This window comes from Halichoeres trimaculatus, unplaced genomic scaffold, assembly GCF_033239565.1.
Source record: "Halichoeres trimaculatus isolate MK-OKI-2021-1 unplaced genomic scaffold, fHalTri1.1 fHalTri1_scaffold_12, whole genome shotgun sequence".
Lineage (NCBI taxonomy): Eukaryota > Metazoa > Chordata > Actinopteri > Labriformes > Labridae > Halichoeres > Halichoeres trimaculatus.
This window is the reverse complement of record NW_027437190.1, coordinates 9,632,135-9,654,945: the sequence shown is the minus strand read 5'-3', so window position 1 is coordinate 9,654,945 and position 22,811 is coordinate 9,632,135. Positions and strand designations below refer to the sequence as shown.

The following is a 22,811-nucleotide window of genomic DNA, read 5'->3' as shown; positions in this document are numbered from 1 at the left end:
ATTGCTAAGTGTCATATTTTACTCAGACACAAAAATACAACAAAACTATTGTCAACAGATTTAGTTATGGAGGAAAGGAAACTCCAGACTTTCTTTGTTTGATAAGGCATTGACAGGGACTTAGAAAAAGTTTACGGTGATGATGAGGGCGTATTCCAATTGAATTAGAAGCTGTTTTTGCTGAACCCTCTGGAGTACACACTTAAGCTCGGTCTCTCTATAAAGGTAACATTTTTAACCTGGTTATTACACGGTATTGGAGCGTTTGTGTGCTTGCCTGGATGGTTTTTTTTGTGTAGCAAACATGGAAGGATGTAGTTATGAAATCAAAACTTAAATTACAGTGGGCGGGTGTCTGTTCACACTTGGCCACACTTGGGGATACTATTAGTTCTGGTGAGACCATAACTCGACTCAGTTGGTCAGATGAGGTCAATCAAAAAAACTACAGTGTTGACACTGAAGTATTGAGATTTGAAACACCTCGTAGAATCCAGGCTGTATTCAAATCAAATTCAGAACAGTCTGCAGGTGGGCTGCCGCAGGTGAACAGGTTGAGGGTATAAGGTGAAACCACTTCATTGTCTATCAGTGGCTATATTTACATGCAATCAATAACCCTTTCATAATCAGAATATTAGCAATTACCCGGTTGCAAACGGCCATGTCAACACCCTTTTTAAAAGCTGTGATATGCTTGTATTTCTCCTCTTCTAACACAAAAAAATTGGTCATGTAAACTCCTATCGGGATCTCCACATTGAAAAGAACAGTAATTTGTGTTCTGCACATGTTCTGTTTGCAAAGAATCTTGGTCTTTTGAGTACAGGAAGTCTGCAGTGTGGCTGCTGCTGCTGTTGCTATGGATACAGGAAGAAGAAGCGGAAATGTTGACCTTGCATCACTGTTTTGATGGTATACCATGTAAACCCTGAATAGTCCAGTTAGCTCAACAGGTTATTCCGAATGTTTCAGAAACCGGAATATTGACCTGAACCGAAATACTTTGTTCATCACTCTTTTCTTCTTCTTTTTTTCAGCTTTTATGCCCATAATCAGAGAGGTCAGGACAGTGGATATAGCAGGAAACAGGGTGATGGTGGGGAGCTACATGCAGGAAAGAGACCTAAACTACTTGGGGTCCCAAGCAAGATCCATTGTTTAACTCCTCTATAACCAAATCAAAACTAATTATTTACACCATGAACACTAGACAAGTTACAAAATTAAAACATCAAAGTCAGGCTTGACTCTAAAGAGCTGTTCATTTTATCCAAACATGTGACTGCTAGAATTTACAGTGAAAAAAAAACAGCATTGTGAAAAAAATAAAATACAATAAGTCAGTGACATTACAGAAACATTTCAAGGCATCATGGACGCCACCTGCAAAAAAAAAGTTGGATCATCTAGACTCGCCAAACAAAGAGCTTGAAGGAAGCTAGTTGTTAGCGGCTACAGCTGTTACACCACTAACCAAAGACGATAAAGTCAGTACCTTGTTCCAGTTTCTTAGTAGGTCACTACTCCTGGCTGTAAGATGAGTGCTCCCTGTTACGCCTTACACACCTGGAGGACATACCAACCAGAGTTTGGTTTATTATACTTCCTTTTTATGAACAACAAACCCATCCTCAAAAATAAAAGTTCAAAATGGTTCCAACAATGGATTAAAAAACATAAAAATTCAAATGTGTTTTTAAAGATATAGTCAAAAAGAAATCTTTTTGAGAAGACCCCCATCCTCTGTAAGGGGTCAGTGGATAGAGTATGAAACAGGGTGAGAGTGGAGAGTGGCACGAGGGAAAGAGACCTAAACCTCATTTTTTCAGGTTGCTGCCTGTTGTTGTTGGAAAGGCACTTCTCCAGATGCTGCAGTGCTTTTTTTCACTATTGGTCTGAAGGAGATACTCAAAAAACATACACAACACAACAAACAACCCTGAAGTAGCAAGAAGAATACACTTACAAGAGTAAAATATGTTGTTAGTAGTGTAAATCATCTCTATTTCGCTGTGTTAATTGTCTCGTGTGGTTTATTTTCAGCCATAATAAGAAACAAGTCAGGTGTCCTCAACCAGGAGGTCACTGTAGATTTGGATTCTCCTTCCTAAATGCATTACTTTGAGCATTTAACATTTTTACTGCACTAAGCATAAACTCCAGACTGTTAACTGTAAGTTCCACATAATTTGGCTTTTTATACAAGTTATCCTGCTTAGTAAAAGTCCTTATAGGAAATAGTTGGGATGTTACATTCACCCAGCCACCCCTTTGTCATGTTACACACTATTTTACGGGGCCATTAAAAGTGATTGATTGGCTTTACGACCTCTCTGTGCGCTCACACATGCTGTGGGAAGTTCACAAAGAGCTGTCATCAGGTTGGAGTGTGTACAGTAGTATTTGTGGGTCTGTTTGTACACACTGATGCACATGCAGCGGCACTGTGTGGTTGCAGAGCAGAAAGGTAGTGTGTGTTTCAGTGTGCGTGCGTGCGTGTGTGTCAGGGAGTAATTGAGATGAATTGGTTTTAATGGGTCTTTATGGGATGTTTGGAGTTATTTCTGTCTGAGGTCTCCTCTGGCGTCCTGGCTGCTGTGGAGGATGGCTTGGCTCTCCGCCCAGCGTCGAAGCTGTTCTGCACTTTCTCTTTTTTTCACTCTCCTGGTTCCCTCTGTATATGAGGGTGAGAGACAGCGATTGTATGGCACCGACAGAGTGAGTGAATGTTTGTGTTTCCTCCCGCCCTGCCTCCTTCTCAGCGCTGTGATTTAACAAGGTCTCCGGTTCGCCCAGCGCTCACCCCTCTCCGCTAATCGCACGGTGCCACTTTAAAGGCCCTGGCGAGTAGTTGAGCCTTGTCCTGACCCTCATTTGTCACAGAGATCACATGGTGGCGCATGAGTAAGGACCCTGCGGTAGCCGCACAATTACAGGGTCGGCAGCAGGGAGTGAAGCCAGCGGATCCAGCGGCAAGGACGACTCCTCGGTGGCGGCACTGAACTGAACTTTCTCTTTCTGTCACATTTTGATGGACGGCCTGAGGGGGGAAGAGACATAATGTATGCTGGGGAGTTGCCTACACTTCAGTGTTTATGTGTGTGCATAAAGCAAAGGCACAGCAGATTTAGATTTTTCTCATCACCACTATTTTGAATAATTCTGCCAGTTTAGTTGCATAAAAATACAGATCTGACAAATACGTGTTGGCAGCTTCCTCTGGAAAGATTCTTGCATGTATTTTGAAAAGTTTGAAGGAACAGTATGTGATTCTGAAGCAGTCCAACCACAGCCAAATTTAGCTTTAAGCATGGACTTTTTTATTAACTTCTCTGTATGGTGTCCATCCAGAATGAGTTACTGCAGAGTGATAACTGCACACTCATTTAAGATTTAACTATTGATGTGTTTTGTAATGCACAGATGTCTCCTTTTAAGACCGGGCACTCTAATGCCAAAATATTTCTGCAGCAGTCGTGCACATGTCAGTGTAGCTTGTGCACATGCAGATATAGCTGGGTGCTGTTTGACCACATGCGTGTGTGTGTGTGTGTATGGGTTTATATGCCATGGGAGAGTGACAGCCCTGACCTTGTCCTCTGAGGCTATGCCAGGTCACTGGCCGTCAGCCACTGAGTTGTGAGGCCGCTCAGTGGGAAGCGCTGGGACTGGGAGCTCAGCCTTCACGACAGCAAAGATGGAAAAATGAAAGGTTTCAGGGATGGATAAAGAGAGAAGCGATGAGAAAACTGATTTACAAGGAGGGGATAAACCGCAGGATGGAATAACGATGGAGTCAGGATGGAAGGAGCCTCATGGAGGTAGAGAGGGACTGAAGTTGTGAGGAACGGGGTGAATGCAGGACCAGCTCCATGCTGCTCATTAGGTCTGGGTGTGTATGGGAATGGCAGTAAACATGACATTTCTCTTGCAGCCAGTGGAACGACTTCTGCGTCTAATGACAGCCCTGCTGCACAATGAGCAGTAAAGCTGCAGCCACCAGAGCTGTTTCCCCGCCAAACTACCACCAGCAGCCACCGGCAGGAGCCTAATTTTTACTCACCGGGGCTGAGGCAGGGAGGACCCAGCAAACCGCTTACTGTTGAAAGAAGCTGATTTGAAATTATGTAAATTTTAAACCAGAGTATGTGTGTTTATCAGAAATTCAGATTTTGACATATTACTGTAAGTTGGATGCTGCGTGAAGCAATTACAGCCTTATCAACTGATATTTACTTTGGCTTGTGTCCACCCTCCACTGGAATGAAACTGGTGGCGTTGAGGTGATGCCACAGTGTCCTAGCTGGCACTTAAATGCAGCACAGCCCTGGGGTGTATCCTTGTGTTGTCATGTAATTATTGTCTGGGAAAATTTAAGTAGTAAATGACAAGTTGACTAATTTATAGCCTGACTTAGTTGGAGATTGTTGGTTTTTCTCAGATGCCCAACGGTGTCAGGAAAAATTCAAAATTGATGCTTGACTTGAAATATTCAGGAAAAGTGATCTAAAGAGGTGCTGAAAAAATCAAAATATGAAGATTAAAATAAAATAAGAGCAAATAACCAAAGAGTGGATAGATTTTCACAATACACGTAAGCTTTTCTATTTATTGAAATTGTAGAAACTTGACAAGATTTCATTATTTCACTTGTATCTATAACCCACTGGTCATTTACTTACAGCTGTTCTAAGGTGATGAAACTGCCTTTGAAATATCTCTCTCTCGCAGGAGCAGAAAAGGATCTATTTAAAACTTAATCCTCATCCAAGGCCCGTCTAGCCTCACTCCCTAAAATGACTTGTCTCTTTTTTGTTTTGCCACTGGTGTCCTTTTCTGCACTGTCAACCCTTTTCCTCAGTCTCCTTCCACCTTAAAGTGGTTCTTTACTCGAGACAACCTCTTCTCACTGCTCTTATTTTGGAAAGAGGGGGCGGCTTTATTTAGAGAGACAGTAATAAACTCATCAGGCACGAGTTCACAGTGTGAAAGGATTACGGAGACATTCACTAGCATGTCTGTCCTGACGTTACGCTGAAAGATCCCTAACATATTTAACCGGTCTAATCTTGCACAAGGCGTATATTTTCTCCCTTTGGACCTGTGAAACTGGTCATCTCCTGGTGGAGTCTGATTACTTCCTGTGCCCTCACCACTATCCTGCTCTGCCCTGCTCCATGCCCCTGTTGTACTAACTTAAAGGTGGCTGTCAAGTGCAGATCAGATCCCTGAGTGACTTTTTGAGAAAAGGGTCAAACCACTCATGGCAGAGAACAGTCCTGTCTCTTGAAAACCAATCCGGCAACCGGAAGCTGCTGGGTTAAAGGCTACAGCCACAATTACTATGTAGACTTTAGTGTGCTGTCACAGTCAGAGACGTAAAAACGACTCTGTGTGAGCGTGCTGTTTTTAAACTGTGTGTCACTGAATGTCAGAGAGTACGCTGAGGTAGAGACAGAAGTTGGGCATTTGAGGTCCTAGCCTCGTAGGCAACAGAAGCTTATGCATTTTTACTAACCCAACATCTGTCGGTGGTTTTGATAATGCTGATGTTTCTTTAAAGGATCAGTTCTGTTGACTTTGGTTATACCCTCAGTATTAGTGGTTTTTTGTCTACAAATATGAGATGCCCTTGGATTTACTGATCCATGAGCATACTGAAATCTTCTTTTCAACCAACAGTAGTATAAACAGGCAGTTAACAGGGACAACATGAAACAGCATACAAAACAGTGCACTGATAAGTTATTCACAGCAGAGCACCAGAAAACCAATTAAGCTGCAAGTCTGGTGATTGACAAAAAAAAGGAAGAAATAAGTCATAAACACATACATGTATACTTATTGATAGCCACATGGTGTGTAAGCTGACCTGTTGCTGCCTCTTCTTCTGCACAGAAGACGACTGATTCCCTGGATGCAGACATGCACTGCTCTCTTGAAATCCTGAGCTCTTGCTCAAAATCAATCCTATTGGATAGGTTATAATTAAATTAGATTGGTGTGAATGTCCTCAAACAAATACTTTCAATTCTACAAAATGTCAAACTATGCATAATCTGTAATGCAGCCAAAAGGTCTTTTCCCCATAAAGTTTTAAAGGATGTAACTGTTCTGTATGTTTGTATAGAATAATAAACTGGAACTTAATGAGCCTTTCTGTATAATGACATATAAGGTTGTTGTTTTTTTAAATTCTGATGTTTTGAATATTGATTTCAATTAACCATGGATTTGCATGTATTTCAACTAGTGATGTTTTGGCAGCTTTAACTCCAAGGGCAGCCTTGTAAAGTCATAAGTTTCTTCCCTTTTTACAAATTAACAAACCCTAGCATATCCCTCTGCACCTGTTTCCTTAAATATAACAAAGTTTTGCTAATATGACTGGCTAGGGTTGTACTATATACTTAAAGTCATACTCACATAGGGGTTAAAGCTGTAAAGGTTTTTTTTTGCAGTGAGCACTTTGTGAAGGAGAGGCAGAAAACTAAGAAAGGAACAGGAGAGTGGTATAAGCATGCTCTTCCACACTAAACCATTGGATATGACCGCTCAGGAGAAAGAAACCATTGAGCCAAATGTTGTTGACAAAAGGCATAATGGTATAAAAGTAGGTTTGGAACCAGTAGACCTCCCTGATCTACCTTATTTTGGAGCTTATTAAGGCACATTCTGGCTTGTTTACCATTCCAAAGAACGACCACACTGTTTCTAAGTAGAAGCTCACGGAGCTGTGTACCTTTGTGAAAGCATGTAGGTGTAGGCCATGCTCTGAAACTGACCTGTGCTTCCCCAGAATGTGTTACCCAGGAGGACAGGAGCAGCAGTTTCAAGGAAGACCACCTGGGAACTACATCAACAGTGATTTGAATCCTTAGCTGTTTAATTTTGAAGTTTTTGGTAATGGGAGATGTTATTAAATGTGGCTTCTTCTTGTATGACTCAGATTACTAATGATGTAAATGGAGTGTATTTGTACTTTGTAGTGCTTGCTGCAGTCTACTGAGTTACGAGTCACATATTGATTCACACACTGATGACAGCCACAGTTAAAGGTTAAATGTCTTGCCGAAGGACACTTTGGCTTGTGTACAGTGAGGCCTGGGGTTGAACCTGAGACTGAGACATAGCTGCTGCTCTTTGTGGTGAATTAAAAACCACTTTAAACAATTGAAATGATAATTAGATGTATGATTTATGCATAGCAAGTGAAGCATAGGCAGCTGTAAAATCAAAACATGTAGAAACAAAGTGTAAAGGCAGTGTGTTTAAAGCTGCAGTACAATGAGAAAAAATTGAACTCAACTTTTTGTACTTTATTATTTTCCCCTCTACCACTGCATGCAGTGACACTCAGCTGTCCCAGACATTACAGCATTTTGCCATCTCTTTAAGCACTCTGTCAAATCATGCACTGGCATGCAACAGTACTTCTGTAATAGCTAACTGGACCAGTTTATGGCACCCAGAGGCAGCTTTGCCAGAGACTGTTACTTGTGCTGATGCTACAGGGTTTTGGGATAAGACTATTAACTGGGTCAGAAGTGATCCCCAGGCCCCAGAGTCTGAAATTCTATCCCACGATATTGTAAAAACAGTGGCAGGCTTCTTTTGTGTCAAAAACATCCAAGGAATGCACGATGCTATGATGGCCGTCACGGCAGGGGCACGACCAGCAGGGAGATTGCATGATGCTGGTGTCACAGTGCAAATTGGAAGTCATGTCAACACAGTGTGTAAATGTGTGTGTGTGTTGGTAAAATGAGGAATGGGTTCAGCATCAGGGCGGGGTAGAAGATTGGACAGCACCGCACCTGTATGAGTCATCACGCTAAGACGAACCTCACAGCAACATGTCAAATCAAGACATCGCCCTCCTCTCAACCCCTCGCTTGATTCCTTCTCACTGTGCAGATTGCCAGCTGTTATTGTCTGCGAGTGTTGCTACTAACTTCCACATTCCTGAACAAAGTGTCATATAATCAGTGATTTCTGCATGCTGAACTCATTCACCTCCACTGGATTAGCATTGCTTGGTACGTGTCCCAGGTAAACTAGATGTAGAAAAGCTAAATGCAGTGCTTGGTTTAGTTTGTTAGATCAAATATTGCATTCCAGCTCCCAAATAGCCCAAGTTCTTTTTGTGTCCCCTAGAAAGGCATATAGGTGAAGCTTCAGTATTAGTATCATAGAGGGCAGTGCTGATTCAGTTAGCCACCAATACCAGCATGTGATAGTGGCACAGTTTGCCACAGTTATTCACTCTTCACAGCCAAACCCAAGACCTCAGTAATGCAAACATTTTCCTGTTTAGCATCAGCGTGGAGCCCAAAACTGCCGCTGTATTTCATACTATGTGGTCCTGTTAGAAGGGAAAAGACATCAGTGCCATAGAGACCTGTGGTGCTTAATTTTAGCTGGTTTATGGTTTAGTTACGGTGGCTATTTGATTTGGTCTGTGGCTTTGAGAGAGAGGTATCTGATATTTACCTCCCTGTGTTTAAATTGAGCGTTTTGAGTTCAGTGCTCATACTTCACTGGAAAAATCAATGCATAGAGATTCCACTCACAGATGTGCAACAGACCTGCAAAACTGTGCAGTGCAGAAGAAGGCTTTGCTGAAGTTGCACAGAACAGACATAGCTTTGGTCTGGAGCAGTGGCCAGTGGATGAGATTATAGTATAGTATCGGTTTTATGCTGTGCTAGATAACGGGTGGAGCAGAGGCATCCTTCTGCAGTAATGTCAGGTTACAGAAAACCCAAATGCGAATGCCTGGGAGTCCAAGACCTCTAATGTCCATGATTGTCCCTCTGGCCCTGTGTACCAGCCTAAATCAGCGCTCTGCAGCTCATACAGTTGTGTCACATTCAGTTTGTACATGCATATGCAGACACGGACTCAGCCACACACACACATGTAGCCAGAGAATAGTAACCGGACATAAAATACCACAGCAGGCCTCATGCAGACCAAATTCCCTTGGTAACACCCGTCTCCTGGCACAGCATGGCATCTCTGGTAGCGTCTGTCTCACCTCTGCAGATTTTTCAAAGCAAATATTATCAAACAACTTTATACAAGCTTCCAGTGAAAGCTTTTTGCTCTCCTTTTATTGCCCAATTTTTATAGACTCTGACGCTCATAAATTGCTTTCCTTTAATATTGCTGATAAATCATTATAGGGGATTTCCTGCTTCAAACCGTGTAGGTTTCCAAAGGTGATTACTTTTAATTGTTGGATTGTATGTTTTTTTGCAGTCGGTGGTGAAAACCGGGCGCCTACTCATCAGTCATGAGGCACCAGTGACCGGAGGCTTCGCTGCTGAAATCAGCTCCTCAGTACAGGTGAGTGTGTGCAGAAATGTGAGAGCACTTACTGAATTGGATGATTTTTTTTTTTTTTCAAATTGGGATCTGTAGCTCCCAGGGGTAGGAAAAGGTCTTCAAAGGTATTGAAGTTAATAGGTTGCAATGGCTTTGTCAATAAAAGCCCAACTTTGTAATAAAGTTAAAATAGCCTTTCACTGAATGCCCAAGGGCAGTGGTTTTAAAACCATGAGGCACGCCTCCCCATGAGGGTGCAGAGGAGTTTAGGGAAAGCAAAGAGGAAGAGATGTGAGGCAAAGGTACTGCATAAAGTGGGAAAGTCAAATACCAGTGCTGGAAGGAGTGAGTCCTCAACATAGGGGCACTGTAGCCCCTAAATGTTATTATAACTATTACATTAGCTAAATGGGAACCCTACTCTTGTCTGTTTTTCATCCATCAATCATCATTGGAGCACTTCAAAAAGTTCATATCAGATTACCTTGTGACTGTAGATTTTCTCTTTCAAACATGACATTTTGAAGTTTTCTTCATGATAAAAGGCAACCAGATGTTTATTATTGCTTAAAGATGCTGTGAGGAGGATCTGTTTTAATTGGACTACCTCGCCACCTTCTGGCCTGGAGTCTCACACACACTGTTGTAAGGATGTGACTTTTAACAAGGCGTGTTTGTTTTGGAACACATTTTCTTTGGTCAAGACAACTTTTTGTTTTAGTTAAGTTAATTTTTTGGCTTTTCATGCCTTAAATTGGACAGCCCTTATTTGAGCAGGAGAGGACAGTGGATAGAGTTGGAAAGGGGGCAAGAATTTTGGAGTGACATGCAAGAAACAGGCCACAGGCTGGATTTGAACCCAGAGCAAGGCCTAAACCGTTAGGTCAGCTGAGCTCCTTCAAGACAAATTTTACTAAATACAATGTGATCGGGCAAAGTATTAATCATTACAGTTATGTAGCGCTGTTGTTTAAAATGTGACAACAAGCAAATGCAAGTTTGAACCGTATGTCAGTAGCCAGCTATATGTAGCGCTACTAGCAGCCTGTTGCTACAAAGTATTCATAGGCCAACGTCACAACAAGCACACTGTCAGTTCAACAATAGTTTAGTAGATGTCCATATGAGGCACTACTGACAGCCTGGTGCTCTAAGACGTGTCTGTAATGTGTAACGTTAGTGAATCCTGGTTATGTCCTGCCAGTCATCTACCAAGCAGAGCTAATGTAACCTCACTCTTCATTTTATTGATAGACTCTCAAGTTGGAACAGACCACTGCAGAATAACTGCTGACTGTGGGTTAGAATCAACATTAGCACAAACGGCTTAGCCCTTTAGCTCTAGCTCCGGCTTTATCACTCTCCTGTTCAGCTTTCTTCTGATCTTCTGTCCTTTTTCTGTCTGACAGTTAGGCTCCAGTGTCCACCATCACTACAAAATTAATCACAGAAATCATTTTAGCAGAGAAAAAAAACACAGATCTCTCTCCTCACTACTAAACTTTGTCAGATGGCGTGGTGTTGTCAACATGCCATAAATCAACCCGTTTGGGAAGCTACAAAGTATAAGTATTTCAAGATCACTTTCAAACTCCTCACTAAAGATTAGGATAAAAAAAATGGTTGAGTAGCAGGTATAGTCTTCAGAGTTACGGCTGCTGTTGTGTGTTGGTAAGTTCATGTTACTTAACTGCGATTGTTGATGTATCAGTTCAAACTACCTTAGTAAGTTTTATGAAATGTTGCTTCTTGCTGCCAGGACAAAAATCTTGGACACCGTAACCAACACATACCAGAGACAGATGATGACAAATTCTTAACCAAGTGTGACATTACTTCATGACAAGGCATTCCCTTCCCATCATCGTAATTACCTCTATTTGTGTGTGGTGAGATGATAATTCTCAGCATGGTGGCTGTTTTCTCCATGTAAGGATCTTTACAATGAGCATCACTCTGGTATCTCGGAGCAAATTTTTTTTTGTGTGTGTCCTTATTTTTCAGTGCATTGATACACACAATCCTGTATGTTTTACCTGGAGCTGTTTTCATGTTGAAATGGAGGTTTTGAGGTGAAGCAGTAAAATGAATCCTTCTCATCCTTCCTCATTTTCTGACCGTCAGCTGTTGCTCTCTTCCATGTCAGAGAGAGAGCTCAAATGGCTGATGAGTCATCCCTCTAATTTCCATGTTTCCATGTTTTCACATTGTGTACGGGTGATGTAAGTTGTTAGTTTGTTCGCTGATTACATTGATCCGGAGTTTTCACATGGCTCAGGCAATTTGAACAGAAAACCTTTTGACTGGTTCTGTTGGTAGTTTGGTTTTTATAACAATTTAGGTTGAACAGCATGGTGCTATAACACCCTGAACCCTGTCTTGTAGAAGAGGCACCCTCATAGTGACTTCTGTCAGATTTTATGTGGAGTATCAACCAATGTTGATGGCAAATTTAGTTCACTGAAGCAATAATTTCCACAATGTTTGTACAGTTCTCTCTGCTCTTATACTCAACTCAACTCAACTCAACTTTATTTATAGAGCACTTTAAAACAACCTCAGCTGAAACAAAGTGCTGTACATAAAAGTAGTGCAGACATAAACGAGTAAATAAAACAAATAAAACATTAAAACAAAGGTGCACATAGTAAAATAAATTGTGACATTGTTCTAAAAATAATTAAAACAATGAAACAATTAATTAAAAACTAAAACAAACCGTAAAAACACTAAAACATGAGCAGAGTCTCAAGGTGGGTTAAAAGCCAAAGAATAAAAATGAATAAAAATGGGTACGATACCATTCTTACTTCTCCTGTTCCTTCTTTATTGTCACTTGCAGACAAGTAAAAGTGAGCAAAGTTCATCTGGTATTGGTTTAAACCATTGGATTTGAAGTCAAACATGAACACCCATCTTTTCTGAGGTGATCGGTAAATATTCAGGACAGTTCTGTCTGTTTCACTGTTTTAACTCTCGAAAGCAGAGTCTCATCTGAGGTGACTTGTCACAGAACAATTTGGATGAAATGTGAGCTGAGACTTTGGTCAGCAGATTTCTGGATATTAATTAGAAACATGAGTTGTCTCTTTTCCTCCAAGAGAAATTATGATGAAGGCAACCTGCAAACTTCCATCTGTTAATACTTTTCACATTAATTGTTTCAAATTGCAACAAGAATAAGCCAAATGTGGAAAGCGGTAGACTTTTGTGGTATGAACTGCAGATGGAAATGGTACTTTGTATTTTACAAAGATCCCATGAGCCTCGTGAGGTTACATGATCAGAGCCATAGATTCCTATAATGTACTTTATTCAGAGACATGGCTCTATAACAAGGGCCAAAGTAGTAACCAGGTGTTACAATTAAATTGATTAATATTGCAGTGTATTTGTCTTTATCTGTTTTTCATTGGGACATTTTTTTAAAGCACATCTGTGAAATTACCATTTTGCATAACACCTCTTTAACTCTCACAGATTCAGACTCAAGGAATGTAAAACATCCCTTGCTATTAGCGCTTGCTTTTTATTTACCTATGTGATCTTTTATTTTTATTCATTCTTTCTTTATTGCATTAGTTTGTTCATTCATACCTGGCTAAACCTCTTCTGGGGTGCTATTTTTGCTGCCCTTACTGTGTCACTTGAAGACAAATACAGCATGAGTAAAATTCCAAGCTTATCTGTTATAGGTCTATAGCAAGGTTTAAGGAAGCTAGGTTGATTCCTAGCTTAACCAGTAAAGCCTTACCTCTTTAAAAAGAGTGTTACTGGTCAACTCTCTGCAGGGTGTTTTGCTGATGACTAGTTTGTATTTCAGAGTTTCTCGGGGTAACGTGGCTGAAGACAAAGCTCTCATTGATCTAATGGATGTACTGAGTGAATGTTGAGTCACTCTCCTCTTCAGTAATGAGCCACCCCTCCACCCCATGTTTTGGAGGAACATTTGACTTATTCCAATAAAAGCACATTCATATTAGCTTAAGAAAGAATAGAATAGAATAGAAAATACTTTATTTATCCCTGAGGGGAAATTCAGGAGTCACAGCAGCAATTAAGAAAACAAAAGGAAGAAAGTGTATAGAAAGTGCAAAAAGGTCCACAAGAAAATAGATGACAACAGCCCGTCCACCACTCTCCAGCCCAGCCAGTCTCCACCTCCACAGGGTCCAGGACTGAGTCTCCCCAGCAGTCTGTTCAGTCTCTGTCTCCTGGATCCTGTCTGCCCACAGCGGGCGAAGCTCCTCCAATGTGGCGCCGGAGTCCGATGTCAGTTCCGTCAGCCACGTTCGTGAACAACACAATGCCACTCTACCCTCCGGCAGCCCCTCTGCCGCTGGGCTAGCACGGCTAGCTCGTCCATCCCACCGGAGATAGATCCCATGTTCCCAACAACGATGGATGGAAGGACAGGTCCACGTCGTCACCTCCCAGCTCACACCCGAGAACCAGCACGTCGTCCTCACCTCCTCCTCCACACCTCGATGGAAATCATCAAGCCTTACACCAGTTAGCATTGACATGCTACAGGCTGCTGACAGCTAATTTCACTTGTAAACAATGCAGCCATGGTTACATGTAGGATCTCCAGACAAACACAGGAGAAAAGTAGTAAAAATATCGCTGAAGCTACAAAAAGTTTGGTGTCTGTGACCAACAATGAACCATACGAAGTGATGATCCACTCCAAATACAAAGATTACGAAAAAGAGACAAAAAAAATTACAAGAAAAGGACAAAGAAGAGAGAGCTACTGCAACAGGCAGCTACTTGGGCAGTGCCTAGCAACGAAGAAGTGGTCTTAAGTCTTACGTTAAAGTCCTAAGTGGTCTTTCCTGCACTTAATTCTATGCAGTGATGTATCTTTCAGCTTTGTGTCAGTGGGGGATGTCAGAGTTATCTGGGGGCACCTGGATCCCATGCTTGTAGTTCCACTAGCTGTGCTCCCTTCATGTATGTGAAATTTAAACTAACAGAGTCCCAACATTGACCCAGCATATCCCACTGAGGTGAGGCTCTGTTCTGGGATGAAGTTCACAGACTACTGTCTCCTCTCAGGCCCGGTTGGTGTTGGTTAAAGATGAAAGCTCTCTGCATTAAATGCCCTTTGAATAAGAATCAGACGACTTGTTGGCTGTCAGGCTTGTCTGATGAGAAGCAGCAGATCGAGGCCCGGGGCATCAGGCTGCAATGTAAAAGTGAGGACATTCCCCCCACATGTCTTTTTCCAGCATGAGGTCCACTAAACTTCCTTCAAAGCACCGTGTTTATTCAGGGGGCTGCTTTATAGGACCAGAGAATTGGATACAGATACCAGCCTGTTGGGTTGGGGGTAAGAGCTGATGCATGTGGTTATCTATTGCTTGGCTGTGCTGTGGCCTAGAGCTTGGTTTATACTTCTGCATCAGCTTTACACAGAAGTCTACAGTAATTGTTTTTGGATAAGGCAGACCCCTGCTGGTCAGGTGAGGCTTTTTGAGACTGTGCAACTTCCTTAAAAGATGAACCTATGAGTTACATTTATTCAGCCTCATCTGATCTACAGCTCGTCTTTTTTTGAGCTGAATGATAGAACCAAAATCAACATACTTCATGTTGTGTTTGCAATTTTAAAGCATTTTTTTAAGACAGGAAGATATGTTTATGGACTCTTTCACTGGACTCGCAGGGTAATGTGATGTTTGGAGTAGTATTTGATCTCAACATTGTTTATGGAGCTTCAGCAGGATGTTGAAGAAAACTAAAGAGTATTTTCAGCTCTCTCTTAGGTCAGATCAAGCAGCTTTGGAGGCCCGGCTGATTTAGCTGGTGATATTGGCACTTTCCTACCCCGGTCTAACCGTAACCTCAAATCTTCGGGTGTTTCTGACAAACTCTGATTTTTGTGTCAGAAGACACAATATCATCACTGCAACTCCAAGCTCCCACTGTGAAGTATTTTTAAACCCTGCACCACTGCAGGATGCAAGCTCTTTGGTACTGCAATGTTGACATATTTTTATTCTGACATTTAAGTTTATTACATATAATGATGCACTTCCCAAAAGATAAACACTGATTTGAATGAAATCTGAGTTGTGTGGCCATTTTCTGTCCAGCTGTGGTGGCAGCCAGTCAGACTACTGTACTTTGCGCCCACTTTCAGTAAATGTATTTAGAGGAGATTACAGATGTGACCTAGACAAAAGGGCAAACTCCCTTTATACTGTCTGGCTGCTTGTCTGTAGTTTGTTTGTGAAAAGATCTTGGGTTCAAAACCAGATTATTATACTATGCAATGATCAGTACAGTGGATTAGTGCAAGTATGCAGTTATATTTATTGCTGGTCAAAGACTCAGTCACAGCAAATTAAGCTGTCAAATGATCTAGTAAGAAAGTAAACTTTTCAGTCAAACCCCCACAGAAGCAAATTTATAGATCAGGATCAGACTTTAAGACTGTAAGAGTTATGGCCTCTCACCTGCCTGTTGATTCAGAAAAGATGACACTCACATCACACTTTGCTCCAGGCCTGCTGTTCAAGTATGCTCCTGTCCAACTCCAACATGCCAAAGTGTAAGTTTTCAGTACACAAGACTGAACCTTACCTGACAACTCCACTTACCTCTGACACTGTATTCTAGTTATGACACGTATTAATGATGTTTAATACAACATTAAAACAAGACTTGAACTTTTTGAGCTTTGAGGTGAGCCCATGGATTCAAACCAGTGTTTTAATTAACACTTCAGGAGGTCATGACCCAAAGAGACCTTTAAGTTGTGTTGTTGCGCTTTTACTGCACCCGTCCTCATGCATAAAGTTTTCTACACAGTGCAGCACTGCTCTCTGTTTCTCTACTAACGTACATTTTTTAAGCAAAACTGACTGAAGAACGCCCGAGGCCATGGACATATGTCAGCACATGAGCAGAGAGTATTGGAAAGAGCAGGCTTTCACTTCAGCAGTGATACAGCGGCTGTTGTCAGGATCTGCCACAGCCTGTTCAGAAGAATCATTCTTGGGTTGTTTCTCAAGTCCAGAAGAAAAGCAGAAACAGGATTCTTCTTTCTTTGAGTTACAATGCAAAAAAGAAAAACCTGTTAACGTACAGATCCATGAGGGGAAACAGGAGAATCTCCTCTGCACCATGTCGTTAAAAGCTTTGATGTGTGTCGGTAAAGCTAACCAATTTTTAGTTTTTTATGTTTTATAACTTACAGCATATACCTTCAATGTTACAGTCTTGTTTTATTGAAAATCATTGAACAATACCTGTGAAACAATGAAATATTTTTGTTTTAACTTTAACAACCAATAAAGTGTCCTGAGTTTTAGGTCTCAGAGCAAAAAGCGACAATGGCTGGCTGTCAGACCTTCCTGGAGTTTTATAAGATCAGATTCATATGTAAGGATGGGCCGATCACTGACCCCCCAAATTAATGGAAGTCTGTACTGATTGATCGGTGCATGTCTATACATCATTCCAGACTTTTATATATTAAGACCTGTTATCAGGAAAGCTTTTACTGTCACAACTCCTTTAGCATAAAAAGTTACAAACCTCTCCCTGACTGTCTGTGTTGTATTTTTACCAGCTGTTAACGTACCAACGCACAGAGGGCTGCTCTTCATGTGTAACATTCCTCTGACTATTCCAGATGGATTGTAAGAAACAAAAATGCATAAGGTGGCTCATGAAAGTCTTGCCATGCTAAATGGCTCAATAGCAGCCTGTTAGGGGAGTTGGTATTTTGGAACAACATGGATGGAAATGTTGCGAGTGTCTCCAAAAATGGTAAAAAAAAATATATATATATCTGCCATTTTGCTAGAGACAGAGCCTTCTTTCCCAATAAGCAGCACAAACAGATAATGCTGTGAAACTTCCTCAGAGTTCACCCGTAGGATTTAGTTTTGGTTGCTTGATTTTCTTGCAGGTCATTTTATCTGAACAAGGGTACTTTAGGTCTCTTCCTGTAAATCTGCGTGCTCGGTCACAGTGTGTTTAACAGTGTGTTCATTTAACTCATCGGGGGGTTTGTCCCATTTGGATTGTTTTGACCAGCCTCATTCTGTTTTGTCTCCATGGGAAGAGGTCAAAAGTCAATCTAGAGACACGAGTCATGGCTTGTTTTGCACTTCAGCCAAACTGCCTGGACTGGCCTGCTCCGAGCAGCCTGAATGAATGTTTTTGCCTGCTGTACAAAAAACTAATAGAAAAAGAAAACTGAATTTAAGAGGTCACCATTTTTAACAAGTTCCAACAGATCAATACTATCTCAATTTTTCACTATGAGTCATAAGTTTCAGAAAACCTCAATTTTTCCATTTTTAAACTTGAAATTCAAGCAGCTCAAGTCCTGTCAATAGCTTGAAATGGTACAAAAGTAGTGATGAACTGCTAGAGGTTGAGAAAAAAGGTGAGGTAACCCAAAACTGAAAAAATAACATTTTAAAATTGTGCACAAAAAACCCTTTAACAACTTAAAGCTGTTCTGCAGAGATGGAGGTGGATCAAGCCTTGAAAGTTGGTGCAACCAATTCCTTCAGGTGTCGCAAGTTTCCTTGATTCCTTCCAACCATACCCTCAAGGGTGAGCATTATCAAACAGTATTGTACTGCAGAAAGTAGAGTAATGCTCTAAAAATGAGCAGGAAAGGGCAGTTCATAATGAAAAAGAGACAAAGCACCAGAGCATTTCAAGAAATAGGTCTTTCCTATGGAGAAATATAAGGGAATGTCAAGGTGAGGCCAGTGAGGAGAGTTACCTTCAGCATCTCAGAAACTGGGACTGGAAACTCTGACAGGAAGAGGTCTGGCAGACCCAAAACAGAATCAGAAGACAAGTTTCTGCGTTCTGAGAGTCAGCAACTTTGGTGATAGGCGCTCACAGGACAACTGCCTCAACAGGTCATGGTAAGCAGTCTCAGTTTCAGTTACTGTGAAGAGAAGACCTTGGAGATGCAGCTTTGACAGTTCAGGCTCCAGAAAGAGAGACACAGATCACTAAGACAAAGTCAGAACAAGAAACAGAGGCTTGACTGGGCCATCAAACATGACCAGTGGACTACTGAAGACAGGAAGATGGTGCAAAGAACTTAACAATCGAAATTTAACTTTCAATAAAAATCTGGAAAAATAAGTTGTCCTAAAAGATTTGACTGGAAGTGTATGTCACATTTCTACAAATATTAGAAACTCTGGTTACACAGGAAGTAATGCCACCACATTGGAAAGGTATAATTGGTAGAGCTAAGTTTTTTTTCTTCTGAACATAGCTCTATGCAGCAGCTGTCGTATATAAAGCCCTGTCTGTCTGTCAGTGTTAACCCTATAAATCAGTCACTTGATGATAAGAGCTGTTTCAGTCTGAACATGTCGGACTGTCTGTCATGTCTCAATGAGTGATGTTTTAAGAATCAGAGTTTTCAGTCTTTTAATGGGGTTATTTGTCCTCTTGTGTTTTTTGCTCTTGCAGGAGGAGTGCTTCCTTAACCTGGAGGCTCCCATCAGTAGAGTCTGTGGTTACGACACTCCTTTCCCTCACATCTTTGAGCCTTTCTACATCCCAGACAAGTGGAAGTGCTTTGATGCGATTAAGAGGATGATCAACTACTGAACCCTTAAGGTGAGAAAGATCCAACGGCTTTCTTTGGGTTTGTGTGTCGTAGTGACGACTTTATTTTCCATTTAAAATTTGATGACAATATTGGAAAAAGTTCTAAAAGTAAATGTTTGTCGTTCATCAAAGAGACGATGTAACTGCAGTCAGTATTTTAGTTTCTTCCACTTATTTACTCCCTGAACATTTTGTGTATTATTATGTGGACATTATATGTACTCTGAGAACTCGTGATCAATCAGTCAAGTCAAGTAGTCAAGTCAAATTTATTTATAGAAGACAAGAAGACAGCAGTCGATCAAAGTGCTGTACACATATACATAGAAATGAATGAATATAACAATAAAAACAATAAAAGTAGAAAAACATTGTAAAAAACAGTAAAAGTATAAAAATTAAAGACTAATGTGCTTGTGATTTGTATGAGCTTATCAATGAAGTGCCAGGGAGGAAAAGTGGGCCTTTAAGGAAGATTTAAAAATCTCTATGGTCTGGGAGGCTCTTGTATGGAAGGGGAGACTGTTCCTCAATCTAGGAGCAGCCGCTGCAAAGGCTCTGTCACCTCTCAACTTAAGTCTGGTTTTGGGGACCTCCAATAGCAGTTGGTCAGAAGACCTTAGGGCTCTGGTTGGGGAGTAGCGATGTTGGACTTTCGACAGATACAGAGGGGCAAGACCATTCAGGGCATTAAAAGCGATTAAAAGAATTTTAAAGTAGATGCGAAAGCGGACTGGGAGCCAGTGGAGGGACACTAAAACTGGTGTAATGTGGTTGCGCTTTTTCTTGCCAAGAGGCATGGATAGTCTTTTCAAGATCTGCCTGTGAGAAGTAGGCCTTGGTCTTAGCTAAGAGGCGGAGTTGGAAAAAGCTTGCTTTCAAAACAGCGCTGATCTGCTTATCAAATTAAAATGGTTATCAAAGATGACACCAAGGTTCCTAACATTAGAAAGGCCCAGATCTTCAATAAAGCAAGCCGCTGAGGAGGTGTATCCTCTAAAGAAGATAATCTCCATCTTGGATTCATTAAATTTGAGAAACTCTCCCTCATCCAAGCCTTAACATCAATGAAGCAATCGAGAAAAGCCTGCACAGTGTCCTGGCCTAGCGACCTTAGCGGCATGTATATTTGGACATCATCAGCAAAACAATGAAATGAAATTTTATGCTTCTGAAAGACATCCCCAAGTGGCAACATGTACAGAATAAAAAGAATAGGACCCAGGATGGATCCTTGAGGGACTCCACATGTCATTGAGGCCACATCTGAGGAAGTGTGGCCTAACCAAACAGAGAATGTCCGCTCTGCCAAGCAAGACCTGAGCCAGCAGAGGGCAGAGCCTGTGATGCCTACATAGTGCTTGAGACATTATTCAAAGCACCTACAAAAAGAGGGGGTATAGACTCGTGGTTTATCATGACAAACCCAACCCAGCATCACAATAAGATAAGACTCAGTCTCATCATATAACACAAGACTCAGTCCGGTCTGTTTTTGTCTGTTAAACTATATAGCTATAGAAATATTGATTGATTGATTGATTGATAAACCCACCATGTGCAGAGCATTTGGCAAGGTATTTCGCCAAGAGCAAACTTCCTTTAACAGACAGAAACCTTGAGCAAAACCAGACTCCTACTAGACATACCGAAACTGAGTTCAGGCTAGAGAGATGGACAGACAATGACAACTTTCTTCATCTTTATTTTAAAGTTTAAGTGTCATACATCATATTTATCATCCAATGAGATAGAAGTAGGGATGAAAGGAAGAGTAAAGGCAGTTAGAGTGAAAGTGTTTCAAAGCTAGAATTAGCATTGCAGGAGTGATTATATGAGACAGATACACAGAGTGATAGCAGATGGAGCCTGGCAGGTCCACCGCAGCAGGCAGAGGAACCTACGAAGACAAGGGAGCTTTAATAGAACATGAAGATTTAAAGTTAGGGACTGGAGATAGAGAGAAGAGACAGGGGCTCCCATTCCCCAGGCAGTCTAAGACCCAATGGAAACATGTTCAATCAAAAATGGTCAACAGTTGTGTTTTGGCCACAGACACTGAATTCAAAGCCATTGAAAGAAACTTCTAGAAATAGTTTTTTTGCCTGATTGATCTCAACACAAGACCTTCTACTGTTTCTATTCTGTACAAGTAAAAGACTTTGAGTTTCATCTTGGCCACCTGCAGTGTAAAGAAATTATTTATGCAGCTGGATTTATGCAACATACTGTCAAGAAGCCATAGCTTAGAGCTCAAGTACAAAATTTGAGGCCCTCTACACAAAGAAAAACTGAATGAATTTCCAAAATTAAGAAAAATTGATTTAAATTGAATGAAATTATTGATTCAATGTTAAGAAGAGAATAACTGTTGCTTCCCCACTTTATTCCACCTTTGCATGATAAGCTTAGCCAGGTTACAACTTGAATGCAGGGTGGATGTAACTAAAGTGTTGAGGAAAATGTGTGAGGCAGAATTATAAAGTGAAAACCCTCCAACAATTTGATAAAAAAAAATCAGACAACAATTAGATTAGTTCCTACTGAATATCTTCAAGATGTTATTTGACATTTTTGCCTTTTTTAATCTAACAAACAATCTATTATTTTTATCAAATGCTCGTCTTAAAAATTGTTATTTGCAATGTCAAATAAACAAAATGCTGAGACTTTTAAACTCTTCAAACTGTTCAAATGTATTTTTTATTTCCCATGTGAAAGTGGTAACAGTTCCTGGAATTTGCAGCATCTGTTTCTGGTGCATTCACACCTGTATTTAGATGTGCAGACTTGTAATCAGACCACACAGTGCTGTTTATAGTGCCAAGTGTTAACAGGGCCTAGCTGTAATGGATACGCACCATTTAGGTGTGTTACCTCATGCTGTTATCTCATACTGAGGGTATGTTAGTCTTTCATTGATAGCAGGAGTGTTGAGTCACCTTTTGAGATGGGATCCTCGCCCTGCCAGAGTCTTTCGTAATCCCTTTTTAATTGTCGGTGTCATCTTGAGTTACAGCCATGAGAGCATTGGCCCTGATTAGGAAGGTGGAAGGAGCATTAATAAAGTATTTAATTGAATCCAAACACGTCACCTCACTGCTCACCTTCTCCATAGAGCTCAACTTTTCCTCCTCATCTGCCATTCTCTGTGGATCGCCAAGTTTTTCCCTTTCACTTATTGAACCGCTCTCCTCTTCCACAGAAAACTTCTGGTCAACTCAAACAGTCTTCTTTTCTTCTTCACTCATCCAACCAGTGGAAAGCAGCCAGGAAATGACACTCTGTTGACCATCCAATCGGGAGGCAGCACCCAGATGGGCTCCACATCCGTCTGTGTCCTGCAGGTATAGGACTGTTACAGTTCCTCTGGATCAGAGAACCTCATTCTTTTGCAAGACAAAAATGCCTTCACTCTGCTGGGTACAGCTCCTCTTCATCATCCACACTAGTCAGTGAATTTTCTCATGAAGAGTGGGATTCTGTAGGGATAGGTAGGTTTAATTTTCTGACCCTCTGTGTCTTTGTGATATGACTTTTGATTGAATGTGTTCAGCTCTGCTCTAATCTTTATTAAGTTTGACAGAAACTCAAGCTTATTGTACTAATATAATGGATCTGTGGTTTTTATGGAAATAAAGTAATCAGAATCTGGTGAAAACACATGGTTTGGTGATTTTCATTGCTCTGGATCTGTGGGGATTTTATGATGACATTTTGCAAAAAGCAGGCACATTTTTCACATGGTTACAGCTAATCATTGGATCATGAGGAATGTATGAAAGTCTGGCAGCGTTTGTAGATCTGATAATTCCTCTGATGAGGTCTGTGAGTCTAAAAATGACCAAACTTAACTCTGAAACTACAAACAG

General features: G+C 41.1%; 1 protein-coding gene across 1 annotated transcript in view; it reads left to right on the top strand.

Moving 5' to 3' along the window:
- Positions 1-22,577, top strand: part of bckdhb (branched chain keto acid dehydrogenase E1 subunit beta) — a 58,237-nt gene extending 35,660 nt beyond the window's left edge. The window contains exons 9-11 of the mRNA XM_074683660.1: positions 9,268-9,354; positions 18,799-18,948; positions 22,145-22,577. Coding sequence (XP_074539761.1) covers positions 9,268-9,354; positions 18,799-18,939 — 228 coding nt within the window. The 3' untranslated portion in view covers positions 18,940-18,948; positions 22,145-22,577. The remainder of the gene's footprint in view (positions 1-9,267; positions 9,355-18,798; positions 18,949-22,144) is intronic.
- The last annotated feature ends 234 nt before the right edge of the window (positions 22,578-22,811 follow it).